The sequence below is a fragment of the Dama dama genome, chromosome 19 (assembly GCF_033118175.1).
Source record: "Dama dama isolate Ldn47 chromosome 19, ASM3311817v1, whole genome shotgun sequence".
In the NCBI taxonomy this organism is placed as follows: domain Eukaryota; kingdom Metazoa; phylum Chordata; class Mammalia; order Artiodactyla; family Cervidae; genus Dama; species Dama dama.
Genome location: NC_083699.1, coordinates 378,284 through 404,612, shown reverse-complemented (window position 1 = coordinate 404,612; position 26,329 = coordinate 378,284). Strand labels below are relative to the sequence as shown.

Here is a 26,329-nt window from a genome sequence, read left to right as displayed (position 1 = left end):
GCAATGTGGGAGACCTGCGTTCGATCTCTGGGTTGGGAAGATCCCCTGGCCTAGAGCATCCTATGAACTGTATAGTCCTTGGGGTCACAAAGAGTCGGACATGACTGAGAAACTTTCACTCACCTGTGAAGCTGTCTGGTCCTGGACTTTTGTTTGTTGAGAATTTTTAATCACAGTTTCAATTCCCACAGTTGTGATTGGTCTTTTCATATTTTCTGTTTCTTCCTGGTTGAGTCTTGGAAGATTGTACCTTTCTAAGAATTTTTCTATTTCTCCCAGGTTGTCCATTTTATTGGCAGATAATTGCTTGTAGTAGTCACTTAAGATACTTTGTATTTTTGTGGTTTGTATGATTTGTATGATTTCTTTCCTTCTACTAACTATGAGTTTTATTGTTTTTCTTTCTCTAGTTGCTTTTCAGTGTAAGGGTAGGTTGTTTATTTGAGACTTTGCTTGTTTCTTGAGGTAGGATTGTATTGCTATAAACTTTCCTCTTAGAACTGCTTTTGCTGCATCTCTTAGGTTTTGGAACATTGTATTTTAATTTCAATTTGTCTCAGTATTTTTTAAATTTCTTTGATTTCTTCACTGATTCATTGGTTTTTAATACTCTACTGTTTAGTCTCCACAGGTTTATGGTTTTTGAGTTTTTTTCTTGTAGTTGACTTCCAGCCTTATAGCATTGTGATCAGAAAAGACGCTTGATGTGATTTCAATTTTCATACATTATTGAAGCTTAAAACCCATGAACCTATGGTCAATTAATCTATGACAAAGAAGGCAAGAATGAATATACAATGGAGAAAAAGTCTCCTCAATAAGTGGTGCTGAGAAAACTGGACAACCACATGTTTAAAAACAAAATTAGAACATTCTGTACCACCATACATGGAAATAAAAATGGATTAAAAACCTAAATGTAAGACTAAATACTATAAAACTCATAAAAAGAAAACATAGGCAGAACACTTTGACATATATCTCAGCAATATCTTTTTCAATCCACCTCCTAGAGAAATGCAAATAAAACAAAAACAAATGGGACCTAATCAAACTTAAGGCCTTTGCACATCAAAGGAAATCATAAACAAAACAAAAAGACAACTCATAGAATGGGAGAAAAAGTTTGCAAACAATGCAACTGACAAAGAATTATATTTATCTTCAAAATATATAATACAAACAGCTTATGCAGCTCAATATCAAAAAAACCAACAACCCTGTCAAAAATGGGCAGAAGATCTAAATAGGCATTTCTTAAAAAAAAAAAATACAGGTGACCAAAAAGCACATGAAAAGATGCTTAGCATTACTAATTATTAGAAAAATACAAATCAAAACTATAATGAGGTATCACCTCACACTCGTCATAATGACCATCATCAAAAAGTCTACAAACAATAAATGCTGGAGTGGATGTGGGGAAAAGGGAATCCTCCTGTTAATGGGGATGTAAACTCGTACAGGAACCATGGACAATAGTATAGAGGTTCCTTAGAAAACTACAAACAGAACTACTATATGATCCAAGTCTCACTCCTGGCCATATATCCAGAGAAAGCCCTAATTCAAAAAGATAAAATGTACCTCAGTGTTCACTAAAGCACTATTTACAAAAGCCAAGACATGGAAGCAATCTAAATGTCCATCAATAGAGGAATGGATATATACAACAGGATATTACTCAGCCATAAAGAGAAAAAACAATGCCATTTGCAGCAAAATGAATGAACCTAGAGATTATCAAATGAAGTGAAATAAATCAAAGACAAATATCATGATTTCACTTATATGTGGAATCTAAAAAAAAAAAAAATAAAGATACAAATGGACTTATTTACAAAACAGAAATAGACTCACAGACTTAGAAAACATATTTATGGTTACCAAAGGGAAAAGGGATAAATTAGGAGATCAGGATTAACATATATATACTACTATAAATAAAAAAGATAGCTAATAAGAATCTATTGTATAGCACAGGGACCTCTACTTAATACTCCGTAATAATGTATATAGAAAAGAATCTGCAAAAAAATAGATACTTTGTGATTGAATCATTTTGCTATATACTTGAAACTAACACAACATTGTAAATCTACTTTATTCCAATATAAAGTAAAATAAAAAATTTAAAAATTCCAATGGTAGGTACTCCCCCAAACCTTGTAATACATAAATCGGACCATGAAATTTGTTCTTCTGCTTAAAATCCTCTAAGGCCTGTCAATCACATTTGGAATAAAATAGAAACGCCTGATTTAGCAGCTCCCAAGATGAGCTGATCCTGTGTCTTTACGTCTTTAGTGTTAGCCATTTCTCTTCTTCTTATTTCCTATGAAATTTTATTGTAATTACAAATTCATGTGGAATACAGAGTATACACTTATTAAATTCCTTCCTATACTGTGCTTATTACTTACTCAAGACAAATTTTCCTAACATGCTTTTTACCTTCCTTGCTTCTCAAATTCTATTTTCTGGAGAGCTGAGGGTGTGAAATTGTAAAGTTTAAATTTGTAACTCAAATATCATAATTTAAAATGTTTTAATGTACAGCATCTTAGGAACAGAATACACCATGGATTAAACCCCCAGGTAAGTTGTCAAGCCAGACAAGTGTTTGAACAATACTAGATAGAATGACATGCATTTACTTCTATACCAGGGCTGTCAACAGCAGCACTATAGTATTTGGGGGTGGATGATGCTGTTTCTTCAGGATGCTGTTCTGAGCATTTTACAATATTTAACAGCATCCCTAGCCTCTGTCCACTAGCTGCCAGTGTTGCTCTCTCCTCTGCAGCTGGGACCATGAAAACATCTATGGACCTTGGCAAGCATGCCTTGAGGGAACAAAACCACTGTCAATTTTATACATATAGGAAGTGCCATTTGTTATAATTCCAGAATTATCATGTATCATAAGGTGTTTTGGGCTAGAAATGCAGGCTCCAAGCCATCACATTGGGCCCTTTGTGCTGTGCTTAGCCTCTCTGCGACCCCGTGAACTCGAGGCCACCAGGCTCCTCTGTCCATGAGGATTCTCCAGGCAAGAATACTGGAGTGGGTTGCCATTTCCTTCTCCAGGGGATCTTCCAAACCCAGGGATCCAAACACAGGTCGAATCCCGTATTGCAGGCAGATTCTTTACCCTCTGAGTCACCAGGGCCCTTACCCAATGCTCTCTCTTATTTCCATGAAAACATTCTAGGATCTCTCTGTACATGACTCTAGATCATGTTTTTTCCCCCCCCCCCCCCACTTTCTTAGGTTTCATGCATATTTTCATCTGAATTTTAAACAATAAAAATAAGGCTATGGGCCTTACACACATTCCCCAAACCCTCAAAATAAAAGTGGACATGTAACCCCAGATATTTTATTGAAAATTACTGAATGATAAAAACACAAACTTTAAGCTTAATAGAAACAGGATTTCTGAGGGGAAACTGTAGTTTGTAGATAACTGAAGTAATCCTAAAAAATTAAAGTTTTCAATTTTCTGTTCAATTAAAAACAATTTCATTTGTTCGTATTTCAGCATCTCTAGAAAATAGCCACTCCCCTGCCCCCAAGGATGACTCTAGTGCCCCCACGGCTGTCTGTCCTGAGACCCAGGCTGAGAATACTGTCCCCGACCATCATCCCACCTCCCAGCCTGGCGCCTGCAGAGCCCAGACTGAATGTATAATCATACCACCTGGCTATTCTGTGGTTGGAGCGGCTGTCATTCCCGTCCAGCTCCAGCCAGCTGTGCCTGAAGAGCTAGCACGGACCCCACTCTCATCAGACTGTCCACCAGGGTTGGAATGTTTAAATCAGGTAATTTCAAATACATCAAAGACTCTTAACAGGTAAAACTGTGCTTCCAGTTTACTTAATGACACGAACAAATAACTAATTCACAAAAGTCTGAAATGGTAAAACAACATTTCTTGCTAACAAATTACTCTAATTCTTCTAGGTGAGGTTTACTAGTAAAGCAAAATATAAATGTCTTAGGAACTGTGTGTTCTATGATCTTGAATATAATCTGCAACAATACTCAATGGCAAACCTTTATTAAGCACTATTTTCCAAGCTTTGTTCCTAAGTGTAATACACATATTAATGCATCTAATCCCTTAGAAACTTTATAATATGTAGGAGCTATAGTTATCACCATTTTACCAAAGGCCTAGAAAAGTTACATGATTTGCACAGCATCAAAATACACAGGAAGTAGATGTGACTTTTTACTTCTGGAACTTTGGTTCTGTATCCTGTGTCCTTTAACCCCAACACTGAATAACTTTCTAGGAATTAGAAACAAACATCAAATATAACTTAGTGTTCAATTCAACAATTTGTGTATGACTTAACTTTTTATTATCATTAATAGAATTACATTTTATGTTGCTTTTATTCTTTTGAAGACAATTTTATAAGTGCAACCATAAAGGGGGAAAAAGTTCTGGATTTTAGTGTACTACATTATAGCTTATCTCAGCAAAATGATGTTTTACATTTGTTTGATGTTAGAAATCTCATATGTAAAGTAGAATAGGAAGTTCTGTGTACCCAAACTATGTGAAACTAAATATTCCTGTGACATCCAATCATATTTCAAAAAATGAGTAGTGTCTCTTACAATCTCTGAACTAATTTTATATCTTAAAATGTACTTGGGCATCATATATAAGAATATTATTAATTCATATATTCTCCAAGAAATATCCTCAATGGATATTTTTAAAATCAGGGACCCAAGGAATATGTAGGGAAAGTTTATCACCTACTAGAAATGATGGTATCATGTACACTTAAAAAGAAAAATCTTGAGATTTGCAGTAATAATACTCTTTAAATAGATTAAAGTGGTCTTAATAGTTCCTAAACCCCTTCTAGAGACAGCAGTGTGTTCTTATATTTACAGAACTTTCAATGTAAGTCAATTTTATTTCACTTGAATTTTCCTGCATTAATAGTGAATGCATTCAATTGATGTTTCTGAAAAAAGATTACCATTATTTTTGCAACAAAAAATAATATAAAGTATTATTGAACACTGAAAGTATTGATACATACTGATGATTGTGTATATTCTTAAAATATAAAAATATATATGCTTAACAGCTTAATTTATTTGTTTACTATAATAGGTAGATCAGATTCAGATTCATCAGCAAATTGCACTTACAGAAGGTAAGTATTCATTGTATTGGTTATGTTTCTAGAAAGATGGGACAGCTGATACATTGATAAAGGAGCTGGTGATATGCAGAGAAAGGTGTATCACAAACCACCAACCACAAATAAAACACTTTCAGTGATATTGGACCATTAAAGCTGTTTATTTACAAAAGTCTCTGTGGCAATGAATTGATGAGGTTTATCAGCAGCTTATTTCTTAAAATTAGGAGTCAAGTGGTAAAATACTATTTCTCTGGGTCTCTGTCTTCATGATAAGGACTCTAACTTTGAAAGAAAACAATCGGAATTTACCTTTGTTCCCTATGCTCTCTAGACATCATTTCAAGGAATTTATCTCTTTACCTGACTTCTATGACTTCAGCTATTTTCTTCCCAATTTCTGACAACCTTGACATTGGCAAAGAGCTACCAGCAATAGTTCATATTAATTTATTATCATGTATTAATGCTAACAGTTGTTTAGTCAGTTAGTCACGTCCAACTCTTTTGTGACCCTGTGGACTGTAGCCTGCCAGGTTCCTCTGTCCCTGGAATTTCCCAGGCAAGAATACTGGAGTGGGTTGCCATTTCCTTCTCCAGGGTATCTTCAGGGCTCAGGGATCAAACCCATGTCTCCTGAATTGGCAAGCAGATTCTTTACCACTGAGCGACCAGGGAAGCCATAATAACACATTTCTAAATAGAGTGAAATTTTTTAATTTGGAGGGGGATATTTTAGAAAATGGTATTCCTGCTCAGTTTCTCTTGGGAGTTCAGATGAATCCTATAAAACCTGTGTTCCACGGGCTCTGTTCCACGGACTGTGAATTACCAGCTCAGATGAGGGGACAGAGTGCTGACCAGCGGGCCCAGTAGCCTGGCTTCCCAGAAGAGCACTCCTGCTTGTGCTAAATGATACCTTTGACTCTATCGGATGTTTCCAGGCCTTTTCATGTTCAAGAATAAACTTAGGACCTAGTGAGATGCTTCAGGTCTGCTGCCAAGGGAAAGATAACTGTGTAGATTCATGAAACAGACTGTCTTCCTTCCAGATATAAGGAGATTAGTGAGAAAACTGCTAGTTGTAGAATACATCTGTAAATCTATCTTTATATCTCTGGACAGTTCCTTTCCAGTAGTATATTTAGAACCTGAATTGTACAGCAGAGTAATGGATTTGTTTAAAATATACAATTATCTGCATCTATCTATGAAATAGAAACAGAATCAAGGGCATAAAGAATAGACTGGTTGCCAAGGTGGGGGTGGGGGTGGAAAGGGTTTGAGTTGGGAGTTTGGGATTAGCAGATGCAAACTGGTATATGGGTGTTAGTCACTCAGTCGTGTGCAACTCTTTATGACCCCATGGATGGTAGCCCACCATGGATTGTAGGCCCCTCTGTCCATGGAATTCTCCAGGCAAGAATACTGGAGTGGGTTGCCATTTCCTTCTCTAGGGGACCTTCCCAACTCAGGGATCTAACCTGGGTCTCCCACATTGCAGGCAGACGCTTTACCGAGTGAGCACTATGAGAACAGATAAATAACAAGGTCCTACTGTATAGCATAGGAAACTATATTCAATATCCTGTGATAAACCATAGTAGGAAACCATTTAAATATATATATTCATATTCATATACACATATACACATAATAATTTCATATTCATATATACATATAATAATTTAATATTCATATATACATATAATAATTTAATATTCATATGTATACATACACATATAATATTTTCATATTTGTATATATACATATATGCATATAATAATTTCATATTCATATATATACATATATACATATAACTGAATAACTTTGCTGCACAGCAGTAATTAACACATTATAATTCAACTATACTTTAATTAAAAAATTAAAAATATATATAATATCATCGAATACATTTAAATTACTTATTGTGGACCAGTTGAAGATGGTGTCAGAACAGGCTCCTGAACTCACCTCCTCCGATGGTGACAGTAGATCTACAGCTACCTACAGAACAGCTCCCTCTGAAGGAAATCTGGACACTAGCTGAGCGACTCTGCACATTGGACAAATGAGAAAAAAAGTGCACATTGAAATGGACTGGGGGATGTGAGATACAATATCACCACCAACCATACCCCCAGCACAATACACAAACAGGAGGGAACTTACAACTCCCAGGTTCTCCTAGGGTGAATGGTCCTTGACCCCATAATTGATACCCCAGTTCTTAATATTTTCACAGAATGGTGGACACCCCAAAAATGTGGTTTTGAAAGTTATGGATTTCACGTACATAAGACCCACAAGGCTATAACAAACTCAGAGATAACGTCTTCACATTTTTATTTATTTATTTATTTATGACTGTGCTGGGTCTTTGTTGCTGGCTGCAGGCTTCTGGAGAGTGGGGGCTCCTCTCTATGGCTGCACACAGGCTTCTCCCTGCAGTTTCCCTTGCTGCAGAGCTCTAGCTCTAGGGCGCCTAGGTTTCCATAGATGTGGCACTCCATGGGCTTAGCTGTCCCATGGCATATGGGATCTTCCCAAGTCAGGGACTGAACCCATTTTCTGCATTGGCAGGTGGATTCTTAACCACTAGACCACTGGGGACGGTCAGAGGTAATTAAATGTTGATTCGCTATGTCTAACTCCCAGATCCCAGCACAAATGTAGCAGACTGAAAGCAGCCCAGTCTTTTTGTGAAAGAAACCTAGTCTTACCATGAAAGAAGTGTGGTTTCTTAACTTGACACATATCAGGGCCAGCTGCGGTGCAATCTAGAGTCCCCAGAGACCTGCGGGCCCCGTCTCTGTGCTCTCCCTCGCCCCCATCCACTTTGCTGATATCTCCTAGAAAGGAGTTTGTACACGTCTGTCACCCAGCTCCTGTGGGCGCCACAGAGAGGAAGCATCTCTTGATAGCCTGCCTTTGGTGGTAACAGTGCTTGTGTTCAATTTCCACAGTGTGGTAACAAATGATTCTTAATTGGCTATCCACCCTAGGGTTCAGCACCTATATAGGAGAGAAAAATGCGCATCTCCCAATCATCCCCTGAAAGATGTATATTTGCATACTTTAAATGTTGTTGCCTGAATGTCCAGCTTCCAATCAGACCACATGAAGGTACTGAGTAAGATCCTAGAGTTTGGGAGACTGATAGTTCAACTGCTGAAAGCCACTAAGAATAAGAAGGCTGCTTAGGTGATCGCAAAAGTTTGAGAGGTAATCCAGGAGCTAGGGCAGTGTTAAATGATACAGTTCACTTCCTTCATGAGGCCACTCATTCAAGACAGAGAGAGATACATGTTTTATGTAGTTCAATGAAACCAACACAGGGAGGCCAGGAAAATGAAGAAACAGAGAAATGTATTACAAACAAAAACAAGATAAAGACTCAGAAAATGTCATTAATGAAATGGAGATAAGTGATTTATGAAGAATTAAAAATAATGATCATAAAGATGCTCAACACGATTAGAAGAATGTAACAATGTGAGAATTTCAACAAGAGATACAAAATATAAGAAAATACCAAGGACACAGTGCTGAGGAATATAGGAACTGAACTGAAAAATTCAAAAGGGGTTCAACAGCAGAACAGATGGAGCAGAAAAGTGGATCAGCAAATTCAAAGACAGGGAAGTGGAATTCATCCAATCAGATGATCAAAAAGAAAAAAAATTAAAGATAGCTTAAGGCACTTATGGGACAGTATCATGCAGACCAATAATCACATTTAAGGCATCCAAGAAGGAAAAGAGAGACAGAAACAGACACAATACTCATTGGAAGAAATGACAGTTTCCCTAACCTAAGGAAGGTTACTGACCTCCAGATCGAGGACACAGAGTTCTAGATAAGATTAGTTTAAAGAGACTCACTTGTGGCTTCCCTTGTGCCTCAGCTGGTAAAGAATCTGCCTGCAATGTGAGAGACCTGGGTTTGCTCCCTGAGTTGGGAAGATCCCCTGGAGAAGGGAAAGGTTACCCACTCCAGTATTCTGGCCTGGAAAATTCCAGACTGTATAGTACATGGGGTCACAAAGAGTTGGACACAACTGAGCGACTTTCACTTTCAAAGAGGCTCACACCAAGATTCATTATAATTAAATTCTCAGAAGCTAAAAGAAGAGACTCTTAAAAACAGCAAAAGAAAAACAATTTAATACTTCCAACAGAACCCCTATACAACCATGAGTAAATTTTTCAATAGAAATTTCATAGACCAGTGGGAGTGGAATAATACTGTCAAAATTCTGATAAAGGAAGAAAGCTACTGACAACCAAAAATATTTTATCTGACAAAGTTGACCTTCTTAATTTAAGCAAAGATAGTTTGCCAAGCAAACAAAACTTGAAGAAATCCATCACCACTAGACCTGCTTGCAAGAAATGTTGAAGAGACATCTTTAAGAAGATATAGTTAAATTCAGAATTATTTAAACTTATAATGATGATGGATTAATCACTGATAAATCTAATGTGAAGGATAAAAGATAAAAGCAGGAAAAACTATACAATAATTTGTTAATGGATACACAAGATAAAAAGATGTAAATCATGATGTCAAATAGTACTACAGAGAGTAAAAAAGTGGGCCTATAGAACATGTTCAAACTTAAGTTGTTTTAAACTTTAAACAGACTGTCAAAAACATAAGATATTCTGTGTAAGTCTCATGGTAATTCCAAAGCAAAAAACCTATAGTATATACATAAAATTAAAAAAAAAATATCTAAGCATATCACTACAAAAAAATCATCAAAGCACAAAGATAGAAACAGGGAGAAGAGAAAGGGACATAGGATTACAAAATATAATGCAACCATTAATAAAATGGCAGTACAAGTCCATATATATAAATAATTATTTAAAATTCTCTAATCAATAACATATAGTGGCTGACTGGATTAAAAAAATAAGATTCACTGAATGTGTGGTGATAGAAAGATATCTCAAACAAACGGAAATCAAATAAAGCTGGGATAGCTATACTCAGATTTGACAAAATAGACTTAAAGTCTGTAACAAGAAGCAATGCCATTATATAATGATAAAGGGGTGACTCCAACAAGAGGATATAACATTTTTAATGTTTGTGCACCCAACATAGGAGCACCCAAATATATAAAACAAATATTAGGAGGCTATGGAAAGAAGTAGTCAGCAATACGATAACAGTAGAAGTCTTTAACACCCACGTTCAGTAGTGGACAGTTCATCAAAAGAGAAAGTCGATAAGAGACAATTGCACATAAAGCAACATTGATGAAGAGGTGAACAGACGTCTACATAAACTCTCATCCAAAACAACAGAATACACATTCTTTTCAAGCGTACAGACAGCATTCTTCAGGATTCATTATATGTTACTTCATGAAACAAGTCTTGATACATATAAGATCAAAATCATATCAAACAGCTTTGTGTGAAACTAGAAATGATTACAGGAAGAAAACTGGAAAATACATGGAAACTAAACAACATAATACTGAGCAACCAAATATTCAATGAAGAAGTCAAAAGAGAAATCAAAAACTATCTTGGGACAAATGAAAATGGAAATATAACAACTGAAACAGGGGATACACTAAAAGCAGTTCTAAGAGGGATCTTTTTACCAAAAATTTTAAAAATGTGACATTAAAAAAGAGATTTCAAATAAGCTAACTTTATACTTCAAGAAACTGGAAAAAAGAACAAACTTAACCTAAAAGTATTATAAGGAAGAAAATAACAAAGATCAGAGCTGAGATAGAGACCAAAAACAGTAAAAAAAAAAAAAAAAAAAAAAAAAAAATCAGTGAAACTAAGAGCAGGGTTTTTTTGAAAGGTAAGCAAAGTGGACAAAGTTTTAGCAAGTCTCATCAAGGTAAAAAGAGAGAAGATTCAAATAAATAAAAAGAAATGGAGATTTACCACTGATCTGGCAGAAATACAAAGGATTATGAGATAGTGCTGTGGACATTTAAACACCAACAAACTAGAAAACCTAAAAGAAATAGATAATTTCCTACAAACATACAACCTTCCAAGACTTAATCATGAACAAATAGAAAATGTGAGCAAACCAATTACGAGTAAGGAGTTTGAATTAGTGATCAAACAAACAATAGTCCAGGAACAGATGGCTTCACTGATGAATTCTACAGAATATTTAAGAATAGTCAACATCTGAAACTCTTCCCAAAATGATAAGAGGAGGGAACACTTTCAAGCTCATTTAAGAGGATAGCATTACTCTGATACCAAACCTTAAAAGGATGCTATTAGAAAAGAAAATTACAGGCTAATATCCCTGATTAAAATAGATTAATAATTCTGAACAAAATATTAACTGATTTCAATAAAATAGAATTATTTATCATAAATGAGATTTGCCCAGTGATGCAAAGATAGTTCAATATTTGCAAATCAAGTCATGTGATACATTACATTAACAAAATGAAAGGTAAAATTATGCAATCATCTTATTAGATGCAAAAAAAGCATTTGACAAAATTCAACATCCACTTACAATACCAAACTCTCAACAGAGTATAGAAGGAAAATACTTCAAGATAAAAGGCCATATGTCATAATCCTATAGCTAACATCATATTCAGTGATGAAAAACTGAAAGCTTTTCATCTAAGTTAAAGAGAAAGGCAAGGATACTCACACTTGCCACTTTTATTCAGTATAGAACTGAGGTCCAATCCAGAGCAACTAGAAAAGATAAAGAAATAAAAGACATCCAAATCAGAAAGGAAGAAGTAAGCTGTTTCTATTTTCAAATATATTATATTATATAGAAAACCTTAAAGACTCTATAAGTAAACTGATAGAATAAAAAAATACAGTAAAGATTTAGGATACAAAATCAATATACACAAATCAGAAAGAAATTAATAAAATATCATTTATAATTATATCTAAAAGAAAATATCTGGAATATATTTAATGAAGAAGGAGAAAAATCTATACTCTGAAAGTTATGTAACATTGACAAAAGATGCTGAAAAAGAACAAATAAATGGAAAGGTATTCTGTCCTTTTTGGCTGGAATAACACATATTGCTTAAATGTCCACACTGCATAAAGCAATCTATAGAGTCAATTCAATCCCTGTCAAAACATCAATGAAATTTTTCACTAAAAGAGGAAAAACAATCCCAATTTTTCTTTGAAACCACAAAACCCCCAAAGGGCCAAAGCCATCTTGAGAAAGAACAAAGCTGTATTAGGAAGAACATGCTTCCTAATTTAAAACTGTATTACTAAACTGTAGTGATCAAAACAGTACCATGTTGGCGTAAAACAAACACGCAGACCAGTGGGAGATAACAGGAGCCCAGAAATAAACCCACACAGTCAACTGATCCGTGTTAAAGAGCCAACGATACACAAAGAGGAAAAAGCAGTCTCCTCAATACATAGTGTGAAAAATTTGCATTTCCATTTGCAAAACAGTAAATCTAGACCACAATCTTAAAACTACAACAAAAAAGAACTCAAAATGGAATCAAAATTTGAATGTAAGACCTGAAACTACAGAACTCCTAGAAGAAACTGGAGAAGGTAAGTTCCTTGACATTGTTCCAGGTAATAATTTTTTTTGTATAAATCATAAATCACAAGCAATTAAAACAAGTAGGGTTACATTAAACTAAATAGCTCTACACAGCAAAGGAAATCATCAATGAAAGGGTAACCTGTGAATGGGAGAAAATATGTGTCAATCATATATTTGATAAAGGATTAATATCTAAAATATATAAAGAATTTATAAAACTCAGAAGAAAAAAAATGATTTTAAAAATGGACAGAGGATCTCAATAGATGTTTTCAAAAAGAGGTACATGAAAAGTCCTCAACATCACTAATGATCAGAAAAATACAAATCAAAACTACAGTGAAACCACCTCATGCTTTAAAATGACTATTATCAAAAAGAGAAGAGAGAACAAGCAGCTAGTAGGCTATGGAGAAAAGAGAACCCTTAGGCCCTGTTGGTGGGAATGCACACTGGTGCAGCCAACATGGAAAAATACTATGTATGGAAATTCCTGAAAAAAATTAAGAAACAAATATAATATTATATGTCAATTACACCACAATTAAAAAATTAAACTGCTATATGATCCAGCAATTCCATATCTGGGTGTTTATCAATAAGAAACAAAAATCACTATCTCAAAAAAAAGCATATGCACTTACATATTCATTGTAGCATATGTATAGTAGTCCAGACAATGAAACAACTTGGATCAGATGAATGAATAAAGAAAACATGGAAAATATACACTGGAGTTTTATTCAGTCATAAAAAAGAAATCCTATTGTTTGCAACATGGGTGCACCTTGAGGGCATTATGCTAAGTGAAAAAGTTAGACATAGAAGGCAAATAGTGTATGATCTCACTTATGTGTGGAATCCGAAAGAAACTAAACTTAGATAATAGACTGGTGGTTGCTGTAGGTTTGGGGGTAGCGTGATGGAGAAATGCGTAATGTGGTGGAAAGGCATAAGCTCAGTTGTAAGAGAAAGAAATCCCAAGAATGTGATATATAGCGTGTGCTCCGTGCATAGTCACTCAGTCGTGTCTACTCTCTGCAACCCAGTGCCGTGTCGCCCGTCAGGCTCCTCTATCCATGGAATTTTCCAGGCAAGAATACTGGAGTGGGTTGCCATTTCCTTCTCCAGGGGACCTTTCCCAGCCAACAATTGAACCCACGTCTCTTGCATCTCCTTCATTGGCAGGTGGATTCTTGACCACTGTGCCACCTGAAAGCCCATAATTAGCAGTACTGTTGCTTCCCAGCCTGCCAATGCAGTAGACATAAGAGACGCAGGTTCAGCCCCTGGGTTGGGAAGATCCCCTGGGAGAGGAAACGGCAGCCTGTCTCAGTATTCTTGCCTGGAGAATCCCGCGGACAGAGGAACCTTGGGGGCCCCAGTCCACATGGTGGCACAGACTTGGAGATGACAGAAGCGACTTAATCCTGAGCGACAACACACACACACACATGTAGTATATTTGAAAGTTGCTGAGATAATAGATCTTAAAACTTCCTGCACAAGAAAAAAATTTTGAATGTATGTGTAGTATTATTGTGGTATACATTTCTCATATATACTGATAGCAAATCATAATGTACACCTAAAATGAATACAATGTTCTATGTCAATTATACCTCAATAAAAACAAAGTATATTCTTAAAATGACTTATAATACACATTATTAGATATGTATAAAATTGAATTTGTTTAGTTTTTTAGTAATTTTATTTATTTAGTTAGTTTTGGCTGTGCTGGGCGTTCATTGCTGCAAGAGCTTTTCTCCGGTTGTGGCGAGTGGAGGCTGCTCCTAGTTGCAGCGCGCAGGCTTCTCACTGGGGCGCCTTCTCTTCTTGCGGAGCATGGACTCCAGGGCACACAGGCTCTAGGAGCTGAGGCTCGTGGCCCCAGGGTTTGCAGCCCCCAGGCTCTGGAGCAGTCTCAACAGCCGTGGCGCCCTGGGTGAGGTGCTTCGTGGCGCGTGGGATCCCCCTGAACCCTCTCCTACACTGGCGGCAGGTTCCTTACCACTGAGCCTTCAGGGAAGCCCTTGTTTAGCTTTTTGAGACTAAGTTTTCTCTGGAAAGGAGCTCTTTGATGTTTACAGTTTTCACTCTAATTTTTTTTTAATTTATTTGTAATTGGAGGATAATTGCTTTACAATGTTGTGTTGGTTTTTTCCATATAACAGTGAATCAGCCATAGGCATACATGTATCCCCTCCCTCTTAAGTGTCTCTTCCACCCCACCCTGTCTGAATTTTTTAAACACTTTATTTTCATTGAGATTATAAAACCCAAAAGACAAGATATGATACATTTTTCAGCATTTTTAAATTTAAATGTTTGTGTAGATTTGCAAAAACATTTTTGGCATGAAATATAAAGTAACAAGTTTACTAGTTGTTAATTTTCAGTCTTTATAAGAGATGTTCTTAACTTTTTTCTCAAATAGTAAGTCTATGTCGTATTTTCACATTATGAGTAGTATAAAGGGATGAAGATTACTCAGTTTTTTTTTAGCATATGAGATGATGACACACTTATTTATAGCTATTTCCAGTTCAAAATTTAATATACCATAAAGATATCACTACAGAATTTTTATATTTATTTTCATTCTTCAGTAGTTAGAAGAAAACAGAGATTGTGTAAACACATTAATCGTATTTTAGAGATGAACAAACTAAAGACTTTCAAGAGTAAGGTACTTAACGAAACAGCTAGACAATAGAGTCTATATCGGGACTTTTGTGGTGGCCAGTGATTAAGACTCCAAACTTCCACTGCACAGGCGTGGGCTTGATCCCTGGTCAGGGAACCAAGATCCCATAGGCTGCAAAACCAAATTAAAAAAAAAAAAAGATCCTATTTCATGAATCAGATCAGCTTTTTCTCATAAGATATTTGGCTGGGAGATGGTAAGGTCAAGGATAGTTTTCTAAAGCAAAATCCAGGGCCTGTCTGAGTAAAAGACATTTAAAGGAGGTCAAGGTGATAGAGCTTGTGAATGACTTTAGACTAAATCCATGATTTTTGTCTCCGTGTGTCTCTTTTAATTGCTCTTTATTTTGGTGGCTTCTGACTTCCTATGATCCATGTTAATGAGGGCTGTGGACAAGTGGGACCATTCATTGCTTCTTCTGGCTTTAAGCAAGGAGAGTTTCCAAAGTGTGGTTTGTAGGGGAAGTCCTTTGGTAAGACACCACATGGGTGTCAGTATTTAGCATGTCTCTGTTTCCCCCCATAGAGACATTAGCCCCCACTAAAGTGCAGAGTGCACTCAGGATGCAGTGGTCTAGACGTCCTGTGACTTACAGCCCTGGTTGCCAAGCACCTTTTCCCCTTTTCTAATCCCACCTCTCCCTTCTGAACAATGACTGCTGATCTAGACAGGGTACCATGAACCCAGGGCGCAGTTCTACCTCCCCTTCCATTTTTACTCTCTCCTTTATCACATGTGCTCATTGAGAGAAAGCCCTCTCATACATTCCTCACACAGTGCAGAAAGAGAAGTGATGCCTGGTTTATAAAACAAAATCTTAAGCCTGTTTACTTAATATAATATTGTATGGCACATAAATATAACAACCATCCTATATTCCCCTCTATAGTAGAATACATGGACAAGTAGACATTCTCTGCATACACTCAGCATGACTGTGGCCATCGGCAGCACTGTACCATCCCTCACAGCAAAATCTCCCTTTCTGACATGGTCCATGGGATTAGGAAGATGTGAGCTGTTTTGTCTTCCATGTCTCACATAGATACTCTTAATTTCTCAGTACCTTACTCCAGTTTCCTCCTTTTTTTCTTTGCCTTTTTTCTCTGTCTAGATCATCTCTAAACACCTTTCCTTTTTCTATTTATCCAAGAAATATAATGTCTAAAAATATGTAAGTCTAAAATATTTAGGTTCAAAATATTTTTAAAATAGTGATTGTGGTTTCCTCCTCCATGTTTTAGCCATGATAAGCTATGAGACCAACAACAGGTATGAAATCAAGAACGGCCGTGGGCAGAGGATATACTTTGCAGCGGAGGACACTGCTGTGTGCACTCGGCTTTGCTGTGGGTCCTGCAGACCCTTCACCATGAGGATTCAAGATCTCAAGGGCCAAGAAGTCATAACTCTGAAGAGGCCACTGCGGTGTTCCAGCTGTTGTTTCCCCTGCTGCTTGCAGGAGGTCAGTAAGCCATTGCCTGGGTACTCTGTAAAGTAGGTGAGCAAGAAGCTTTACCCTGTCGTTGAGCTACATAATCATATGAGATTTAAAGGAAAAGCAGCACACCAGCCTTTGGATTACACTCAAGAGTAACTTGTAGGAAGGAGGCAGGTGGAGAAGAGCAAGCCGTCAGCCGCACCTCCCTGAGCAGTGTGCCCTCCGGGCTGAGATCAGAGAGCTCAGAGACCAGACTTCTTGATCTTCAGGGAGAGCTGAGAATTAGGGCACCTGGGTCACGTCCCTCACCTGAAATGACCATGAGGGCCTGGCCAAACCTAGAAGAGGGTTCCATAGAGAATATCTTTGAATGCCATCCCAGAGGCAAGTGGACAGAAGAGTGAGGAAAAGAACAGATGTGTTCATCTCATAATTTTAGCCAACTTGCAGGGAGCTAACTTGCAGGAAGGCTCCCTCTAAGAAATCTCAAATCCTGTGTTTTTCAGTTCTCTATTTGAAAAAAAGTATTATATCTGAGTGTTGTGAGCACCTTCAGGCCTGTAAAGGCCAGGTGTCTCTTCCATAGGACTTGACAGCCCTCTGACAGAGAGCAGGGATCTCGGTGGGGCGTGGGTGTGGGCACCAGGGCACAGAGTGTTTACAGGAAGTTGACCTTCGCCTGTATCTTCACTGGCCTGAGACCAGCACTGCCCGGGTCAGAGCGGTGAGGGCAGGGCAGACAGAGCTACAAGCACACGGACACCTGAGGTCTAACTGCGCTGCTTTCGGAAGGACGACTGAACTTATTTATACTGAATTTTGCTTCCCATGTCACCTACTTTAGATATAACAATACTCATAAAAACAGCTAAGGCAAAATTGAGAGTTTGATGGAATATTTTCTACAATTTGTAGGGCACATTAGCATACATTATACTTTTGGTCTTAAAAAATAGGTCTAAGAAGTCCTTACTTACAGATGAACATGCTGAGATACTCTCAAGGTCACCCAGCTAGGGTTCAGAGCCAAGAACCCAGGCCCCATTTTTCCTTATGTCCCAGCACTATTACCACTCATATTTGAACATTGCCCTGGGGATCAGAGCTCCGTTTATACACTAAACTACTATTTATAAAGGAGTTTAAGAGTTTTAGTAATTTAGATATTTTTCATAAATCTGAAAAAAAGAAAATTTTGAAATATAGGAGGCCAGTAGAGCAGTACTTCAAAGTGGAGACTGTGTGTGCAGTTTGTGTCTCATCCCTTCCATGTTGCCCCTGAGGAAACTTAAACTAATTAATTTACCTCTCTGTCCCTCAGTTACTTCCTCTATAAAGAGGAATAATAGTACCAACCTGCTAAGAATGTAGTGTGAATTAAGTGGTGCATAGGACAGTATTTTGCACTCAGAAAATGAGCAAAGGATTTAAATAGACATTAAAGAAATGTCTTTTTCAAAGAAAACATAGAGATGACCAAAAGATACATGAAAAGTTGCTCAAAATCACTATTGGTCAGAAAAATGCAAATCAAACCCGCAATGATATCTTACATCACACCTGTTAGAATGTCTGTTATCACAAAGACATGTTGACAAGGACGTGTCAATAGAAAAAAGGGAAATTTTGTACATTGGTGGGAATGTAAAGAGCCATCATGGAGATGAGTATCAAGTCTCCTCAGATTATTAAAAATAGAACTACCACATAAGCCAGCAATCCAACATTTGAGTATATATCCTAAGGAAATAATATCAGGTTCTCAAAGAGATTTCTGTACTGATGTGTTTATTGAACCCTTATTTAGTAGCCATGATATGGAAACATCCTCAGTGTCTACTGACTGGTGAATGGATAAAGAAAATGTGAGATGTGTGTGTATATACACACACACATGCACATACATATATATACAAATATAAAATATTATTCAGCCAAAAAAGAGAAGGAAATCTTGCCATTTGTGATAATATACATGCACCTGAAAGTATTATGCTAATTGATAAGTCAGATTAAAAGGAAAAATGCTATATGGTTTTACGTATATGTCTAATCTGAAAAAAAAGTCTAACTCATAGATACAAAGAATATAATGGTAATTGCCAGGGACTGGTGGGTGGGAGAATCAGGGTATGTTAAGTCAGACACTACAGACTTGCAGTGATGAAATGAATAAGCTCTGAGGATCTAATATGCACCCTGAGGACTACAGTTAATAATGCTCTACTGTATGCTTGACATTTGCTGAGCTAGAGCTCATGTGTTCTTACAAAAAAAAAAATTACCCATATGAGGTGATGATTGCTTCATTTAACTTAATTGTGGTAATCTTTCTACGATGTGTTTGTATAACAGACCATTGTATCATACACTTTAAACATATTACTAATTTTGTGTGTCAAATGTACCTCAGTGAAGGTGGGAGAAAATAATATTATTAATTGAAAAAAACTACTCAATAAATGAAAGTGATTATCAGACATTGTTCCAGTGATGATGATAATTACGTGTTACCTTCCTCTCTTGTTTCTGTAGATAGAAATCTGTGCTCCTCCTGGTATACCAGTAGGTTATGTTACACAGACCTGGCACCCGTGTCTGCCAAAGTTTACAATTCAAAATGAAAATAAAAAGGACGTTCTAAGAATTATAGGCCCATATTTTATGTGCAAGTTTTGTGGAAATATTGAATTTAAGGTAAGAGATGAGATATATTTATAGGATTTGCTTTCCTAATATAAGGATAATATAATTTTGTAAGATGTTACAAATATATTAAATAAATATTTGTATACTGATATCTCAAGAGGACGATAATGTGCTCATGTATTTAACCTTGGTCAGAAAGGTAGTTATTGCTCTGATTAGATGTCAGTGTTGATTATATTAAATGGAAAAAAGAGAAGCAGAGCCTTATAGTCACATAAACATAAGCAAAATATCTAACATTTAAACATGGTGGGTTTTGTATGGAGGCACTGAATATTATCATTTAAAACAGAACACTGTGTGTTTTCAGTCATGTCCGACTCTTTGAGGCCCCATGGACTGTGGCCTGCCAGGCTCCTCCATCCATGGGATTTTTCAGGCAACAGTACTGGAGTGGGTTGCCGTTTCCTCCACCAGGGGATCCTCCTGACCCAGGAAGGGAACCTGTGTCTCCTGTATCGGCAGGGGATTCAATTCTTTACCACTGAGCCATCAGGGAGACGGGAAATAGAACATTAGCCTTGTTATTAAATCTGATTGCCAAAGTATTTAGTCTTTCCTTAGTCTGAAACACAGACTTCCAGTGTTCTAGACCCTTTTCAGGAGCTCTGACTCTTTAAGTTCCTTTGAAAAGCTCACGTATGCAAAGAGAATTTTAACAAAAATGCAATAAGACATACTATACAGTTATGCTTTCTATGGCCCTGTAAACCACAATATATTTGTATGTTTATTACTACAGGAATAAATTCTATCATGGCAGCTTTTCAACAGGTGGTCTAGCCTTATAGCTTTTATATTATTCAAATACAAATGCATAATATAAAGGTTCAGTGTTTTGTAACTTAATATAATGATTCTCTTAGAAAACCATGAGGTCTATTCAGCTGCATCCAAATTTCCATACAAGGGACAAAAATCTAAATGTGGAACTAATACAACATTGTAAAGCAATTATCCAGCAATTAAAAGTAAATTTAAAAACAAGGAAAGTTTTACTTTGGAGCTGTTTGTTTTTTTATGCGTCCTTCCTCTTTTATACATCCTACATCCTTTTATGCATCCTTCCTCTTTTATACATCCTACATCCTTTTATGCGTCCTTCCTCTTTTATACATCCTACATCCTTTTATGCGTCCTTCCTCTTTTATACATCCTACATCCTTTTATGCATCCTTCCTCTTTTATACATCCTACATCCTTTTACGCATCCTTCCTCTTTTATACATCCTACATCCTTTTACGCATCCTTCCTCTTTTATACATCCTACATCCTTTTATGCGTCCTTCCTCTTTTATACATCCTACATCCTTTTATGCGTCCTTCCTCTTTTATACATCCTACATCCTTTTATGCGTCCTTCCTCTTTTATACATCCTACATCCTTTTATGCGTCCTTCCTCTTTTATACATCCTACATCCTTTTATGCGTCCTTCCTCTTTTATACATCCTACATCCTTTTATGCGTCCTTCCTCTTTTATACATCCTACATCCTTTTATGCGTCCTTCCTCTTTTATACATCCTACATCCTTTTATGCGTCCTTCCTCTTTTATACATCCTACATCCTTTTATGCATCCTTCCTCTTTTATACATCCTACATCCTTTTACGCATCCTTCCTCTTTTATACATCCTACATCCTTTTATGCATCCTTCCTCTTTTATACATCCTACATCCTTTTATGCATCCTTCCTCTTTTATACATCCTACATCCTTTTACGCATCCTTCCTCTTGTTCAGCATCGTTCTGTTGTCCAGTCTTACCCAAGCTCGGAGCTGGAGCATATGCCATCGTTACTTATTGGTGACCTACCTTCACTCAAAACTGCCAGTCCGCTTTTCCGGGCTTTGGCATTTTACATTTTCCTACTGACGGTGGATGATAATGAGGCCTTCTGTCATATTTAAACACTCACCCGATGTCAACCCTCTGTGCTTGTCTTAAATTAGAATTCAGGTGGGCATTCCATTTACTACCCACCCCCCCATGGCTTCTAGAAATTTATCAAAGAAATATTTCATATTTATATCATTTTCACTTAACTTTTATTTTGGATCAGTTCAACTCACTTATTAAGTCTGTCTTAATGTTAAGTTTTCAGCAAAACTACTTTTATGTAAGTCCTCTAAAGCAAAGAGATAATTTTTCATGTATCTATAGACAGATGCAAATATCTGTATGCATCTAATGGATCATAATATGCACAGTTCCATTTGGCATGTGATTTTAAGAGTATATCTGTTTCATTTTTATCCAACTTTGAAAGTAGATTAAAATTTTCTAGAATTTTTTCTTAAGACTGTCTCCTTCTTTTTTCAATTCAGATTAAATCTCTTGATGGAAAAAATGTGCTTGGCAAGATTTCCAAGCAGTTTACTAGGATTATGAGAGAAATATTCACACACTACAGTGCCTTTGGCATCCAGTTTCCTGCCGACATTGATGTGAAAATGAAATCTGTGATACTTGGCATGTGTTTTCTCCTTGTAAGTCTGTTGTCACTAATTTTGGCTGTAGATGATTTCTCTAGTATCAGGCTTAAATTATTCAGTAAATTGTATATTTTAGAATGAGCTTCTTAAATTTATAGGTTTTTTTTTTTTTTTTTTTTCCCCAAAAGTATTTATTTAATCCTAGCTCTTAAATCCTGTTTCACCTCACCCTGTAGATTCATAGACTAGTTCTCTCTGGGACCTCTGCTCAGGTTCCCGTGTCAGCAGGAAGACCTTCTATGTTAAGGAGAGGCCCTAGTTTTTGGGGCTTGTATTAAAGAATCAAAATTAGTGATATGGGAATACTTTAAATATGAGCTTACATAGGATAAAACTCCTGGAGTTTGCTCAACTTCATGTCCATTAAGTCAGTGATACTATCTAGCTATCTCATCCTCTTTTGCCCACTTCTCCTTTTGTCTTCAATCTTTCCCAGCATCAGTCTTTTCCAATGTGTTGGCTCTTTGCTTAGGTGGCCAAAGTACTGAAGCTTCAGCTTCAGAATCAGTCCTTCCAATAAATATTCAGGGTTGATTTCCTTTAGGATTGACTGGTTTGATCTCCTTACTGTCCAAGGGACTCTCAAGAGTCTTCTCCAGCACCACAATTCAAAGGCATCAATTCTTTGGCATTCATCTTCCTCTCACATCAAACTCTCACATCCGTACATGACTACTGGATAAACCATAGCTTTGACAATATGGCCCTTTGTCAGCAAATGGATGTCTCTGCTTTTTAATATGCTGTCTACATTTGTCACAGCTTTCCCTCTAAGCAGCAGTGTCTTTTAATTTCACGGCTGCAGTCACTGTCCGTAGTGATTCTGGAGCCCAAGAAAATAAAATCTGGCACTGCTTCCACTTTCCCCCTATCTATTCACCATGAAGTGATGGGGCTGGATGCCATGATCTTAGTTTTTTGAATATTAAGTTTTAAGCCAACTTTTTTATCCTCCTCTTTCACCCTCATTAAGAGGTTCTTTAGTTCCTCTTCACTTTCTGCTATTAGAATGGTATCATCTGCCTATCTGAGGTTGCTGATATTCCTCACAGAAATTATGATTCCACTTTGTGGTTCATCCAGTCTAGCATTTCCTGTGATGTACTCTGCATAGAAGTTAAATAAGTATGGTGACAATATACAGCATTTTAATACTCCTTTCTCAATTTTGAACCAGTTCATTGTTCCATGCCTGGTTCTGACTGTTGCTTCTTGACCCATATACAGCTTTCTTAGGAGACAGGTAAGGTGGTTTGGTACTCCCATCTCATTAAGAATCTTCCACAGTTTTTTTGATCCAAGTAATCAAAGGCTTTAGCATAGACAATAAAGCAAGAGTAGATGTTTTTCTTGAACTCCCTTGCTTTCTCTAAGATCCAGTGGAGGTTGGCAATTTGATCTCTGGTTCCTCTCCTCTTTGAAACCCAGCTTGTGCATCTGGAAATTCTTGGTTCATGTACTGCTGAAGCCCAGCTTGAAAGATTTTGAACATAACCTTGCTAGCATGTGAAATGAGCACAACTGTGCTGTAGTTTGAACATTTTTTGGCATTGCCCTTTCTTGGGATTGGAATGAAAACTGACCTTTTCCAGTCCTGTGGCCACTGCTGAGTTTTCCACATTTGCTAACATATTGAGTACAGCACTTTAACAGCATCATCATTTATGATTTTAAATAGCTCAGCTGGAATTCTATCACCTCCACTAGTTTTTCTTGCAGTAATCCTTCCTAAGGCCCATTAGACTTCACACGCCAGAATGTCTCACTCTAGAGGAGTGATCACACCATCCTGGTTATCCATGTCATTAAGACCTTTTTTGCATGGTTCTTCTGTATATTCTTTCCCCCTTATCTTAATCTCTTCTGCCTCCATTAGGTCCTTACTGTTTCAGTCCTTAAACATGCCCATCCTTGCATGAGATATTCTCTTGATTTCTCCAATAAGATATCTCTAGTCCTTCCCATTCTGTTGTTTTCCTCTATTTCTTTGCACTCTTCATTGAAAAAGACCTACTTATCTCTCCTTGCTATTCTCGGAACTCTGCATTCAGTTGGGTATATCTTTCCCTTTTTCCCTTGCCTTTCACTCCTCTTCTTTCTCAACTATTTGTGAAGCCTCCTTAGATAACCACTTTGCCTTCTTGCATTTCTTTTTCTTTGGGATGGTTTTGATTACCCCTTCCTCTACAGTGTTACAAACCTTCCTCCATAGTTCTTCAGGCACTCTGTCTATCAGATCTAATCCCTTGAATATATTTGTCATTTCCACTGTATAATCATAAGAGCCTTGATTCAGATCATACCCAAATGGTCAAGTGGTTTTCCCTACTTTCTTCAATATAAGCCTGAATTTTGCAAGAAGGAGCTTATGATCTAAGCCAAAGTCAGCTCCAGGTCTTGTTTTTACTGACTGTGTAGAGTTTCTCCATATTTGGCTCCAAATAACATAGTCAGTCTGATTTTGGTATTGACCATCTGTAGATATTGTCCATGTGTAGGTATTGTCCATGTGTAGAGTCTTCTCTTTGGTTTTTGGAAAAGGTGCTTGCTATGACCAGGATTTTCTCTCTAAGAAAACACTGTTAGCCTTTCCCTTGTTTCATTTTGTACTCCAAGGCCAAACGTGCTTGTTATTCAGGGTATTTCTTGACTTCCTACTTTTGCATTCTAATCCCGTATGATGAAAAGGACCTTATTTTTTTTTAATGTTAGTTCTAGAAGGTGCTGTAGATAGTCACAGAACTTGGCAGCTTCAGCTCCTTCAGCATCAGTGGTTGGGGCATAGCTTGGATTACTGTGCTGTTGAATGATTTACCTTGAAAATGAACTGAGGTCATTCTGTTATTTTTGAGGCTGCACCCAAGTACTGCATTTTGAACTCTGCTCTTGACCCCGAGGGGTATTCATTTCTTCTAAGTGATTCTTGCCCACAATAGTAGATGTAATGATCATCTGAATTAAATTCGCCCATTCCTGTCCATTTTAGTCACTAACTCCTAAGATGCCAATGTTACTCTTGCTATCTCCTGCTTGACCGTGTCCAATTTACCTTGATTCACAGACCTAACATTCCAGGTTCCTATGCAATACTGTTCTTTACAGCATCAGTCTTAACTTTCACCACCAGATACATCCACAACTGAGTGTCAATTCTGCTTTGGCCAAGCCACTCCATTCTTCCTGGAGATATTATTTATTGCCTTCAGCTTCCCCAGTACTATGTTGGACACCTTCTGATCTGGGGGGCTCATTTTCATATCTTTTTGCCTTGTCATACTGTCCATAAAATTCTCCAGGCAAGAATACTGGAATGGGTTGCTATTTCCTTCTCCAGTGGATTATGCTTTGTCAGAACTTACCACTATCACCTGTCCATCTTGGGTGGCCCTGCATGACATGACTCAGAGCTTCACTGAGCACACAAGCCCTTTTCCATGACAAGGCTGTGATCCATGAAGGAGAAATTACCAGAAGATGAATTCAATTCTTGCAGTTATCAAAAAATGCATAGAATTATGGGACTTCATTGCTATTAAAATTAAATGCTGCAGGTGGAGCTCATATAGCTATAGACTTGCTACAGCTTTTCAATTTTCAGTTATTTTTTCTTGTTTAACAGATATATTACTGTGTTTCATCAGATCCCTTAGCATCCCTGTGCATCAGAATTATCTCTGTTATGCTGTTGAAATTCATTTCTGCATTTTTGTTTTTATCTAGGATTTCATGTTTTATGAAAACAATGGCTGCATTCAACTTTTGACAGGAGGAATATGGTAGCAGAGTAATGAAAGTATCAAAAACTTTGATGTCTGTATTGATTGGGACCATAAAAGAAAAACTCATTTTTTTTCTTTTGAAAGTCATTATGCCACATGTGAAATACTCTTGATATCTGTAGTCCCAGAGTGTGACTTCAGTTTGAAACTATGGTCCATTTTCTGTTTGCATGCTTATAAATATTTTATACATTTTCTTTGAATGTTCACTATGTATTTGGGAGAAATGCATAGGACTGTTTACCTTTAGACATGAAACTTCTTATGAAAAACTATTTCGAATTATATTCTGATTTATTTTACATTTTATAGCAAAATTAATGAAAGACTTATTAAATGAATTATACTGTAAAATTATATTTTTTTAAATCTAGTTATTTCACACATAATAAGTCATGTTATTTTGCAAACACTATATATTTGAGAACTAATATTAACATAATTTCAGTTTCCTTTACAA

At 36.8% G+C, this 26,329-nt stretch overlaps 1 protein-coding gene across 1 annotated transcript in view; it reads left to right on the top strand.

Annotated features, from left to right (window-relative positions):
• Nucleotides 1-26,038, top strand: part of LOC133073837 (phospholipid scramblase 2-like) — a 43,749-nt gene extending 17,711 nt beyond the window's left edge. The window contains exons 2-5 of the mRNA XM_061167831.1: nucleotides 16,687-16,907; nucleotides 19,419-19,580; nucleotides 21,923-22,084; nucleotides 25,811-26,038. Of these exons, the coding sequence (XP_061023814.1) occupies nucleotides 16,689-16,907; nucleotides 19,419-19,580; nucleotides 21,923-22,084; nucleotides 25,811-25,870 (603 nt within the window). The 5' untranslated portion in view covers nucleotides 16,687-16,688 and the 3' untranslated portion in view covers nucleotides 25,871-26,038. The remainder of the gene's footprint in view (nucleotides 1-16,686; nucleotides 16,908-19,418; nucleotides 19,581-21,922; nucleotides 22,085-25,810) is intronic.
• The last annotated feature ends 291 nt before the right edge of the window (nucleotides 26,039-26,329 follow it).